Source organism: Tigriopus californicus, chromosome 4 (assembly GCF_007210705.1).
Source record: "Tigriopus californicus strain San Diego chromosome 4, Tcal_SD_v2.1, whole genome shotgun sequence".
NCBI lineage: Eukaryota > Metazoa > Arthropoda > Copepoda > Harpacticoida > Harpacticidae > Tigriopus > Tigriopus californicus.
The window spans coordinates 13,369,444-13,370,567 of record NC_081443.1 but is presented as its reverse complement, the minus strand read 5'-3'; the positions used below and the strand labels follow the sequence as shown (position 1 = coordinate 13,370,567).

At 49.5% G+C, this 1,124-nt stretch overlaps 2 protein-coding genes across 2 annotated transcripts in view; both read left to right on the top strand.

Moving 5' to 3' along the window:
* LOC131879113 (protein Hook homolog 3-like) lies at nucleotides 1-1,118 on the top strand (the record flags this gene model as incomplete). The annotated part of the gene is given in 5 exon segments (XM_059225330.1): nucleotides 1-83; nucleotides 184-347; nucleotides 424-588; nucleotides 669-893; nucleotides 975-1,118. Coding segments are annotated over 5 exon segments (772 nt in total), but the record flags the coding sequence as incomplete, so codon positions are not given.
* LOC131879112 (zinc finger protein 668-like) overlaps nucleotides 975-1,124 on the top strand; it is a gene marked incomplete in the record, with an annotated part of 4,351 nt that continues 4,201 nt past the window's right edge. Inside the window, 1 exon segment of the mRNA XM_059225328.1 lies at nucleotides 975-1,083.

Sequence of the window (1,124 nt, the reverse complement as noted above, 5' to 3'; positions counted from 1 at the left end):
GCTCCAGGATGAGATCAAATTTGGGCAAGCCACAGCCGCGGAAACGCAATCCGGACTCTTGGACGATGGAGAGCCGGATTCAGGTACTTGTGTCCTACATACTCACTTGTGCACTCGTATGGAGATGGGGAGATAGTGTAGCTGTTTTGGTAAATTGTGTTGATTTTCTGGTTGGTTGGGTAGGAACGTTAGAGATGATTCCTCCGTCCATTAAGGAGCGCTTGCTCCGCCTTCAACGAGAGAACAAGCGATTGAACGTGGCACTCTCCGGCGGCGGATCCTCCGCTTTATTGGGCAGGGACTCGGGTAATATCCAAGTTCTGCAATCCATGATCGACACTATGAAGGTATGTATGAATTGACGGCTGGCTAGTGTTGTCGAATTGGGCGATAGTGGTGCTCATGGGGAAAGTCTTTGGTTAGGAACGGTCCAATGAGTTGGAGGATGCCAATCGAAAAGCCAACCAAAAGATCTTGGAGCTGGAGAGCAAGCTGGAAGATCACCTGGCCTCGACTAATGTGGCCGTGCCACGTATCCCCGGTTCCAAAGAGGAACTCGAACTGAAACTGTCCGAATCCAAGAAGAAGGTACAAAGGCTTTTAAGGCTTTTTCGTTATCCCCTGGGTAAGTTACCTATTATCCATTCACGGTTCTTCCATCATTCTAGGTGGCCAGCCTTCAAGAGACGATGCAGAAGAAGGACATGGAGATCCAGGGCATGGAGGAGCGATACAAGCGCTACATTGAGAAAGCCAAGTCTGTGATTAAGACCTTCGAGCCGAAACAAGGAGGCGTGGCCGGGGGGTCAGGTGGATCCGTGGGTGGGCCCGAATTGGTCATGCTGCGCTCCCAAATCAACGACAAGGATCGCATCATTGAAAACATCGAGCAGGTACGTTACCAAATCATCGTGTTTGACAACGCTTTGTTCGATGCACTTTGGTTGATTTGTGGTTGGTTCATTCGTCCGTAGGAGAATGAGAAAGCCCGAGCGGTCCGTGAAATGGAGGACCGGTTGATCACTTCCGCCTTCTACAATCTGTCCATGCAAATGCACCGGAATGCGGTTGAGAGCCGATTAGGTACGTCGGCCATTATGATTTTATGATTTATTTATTTTATT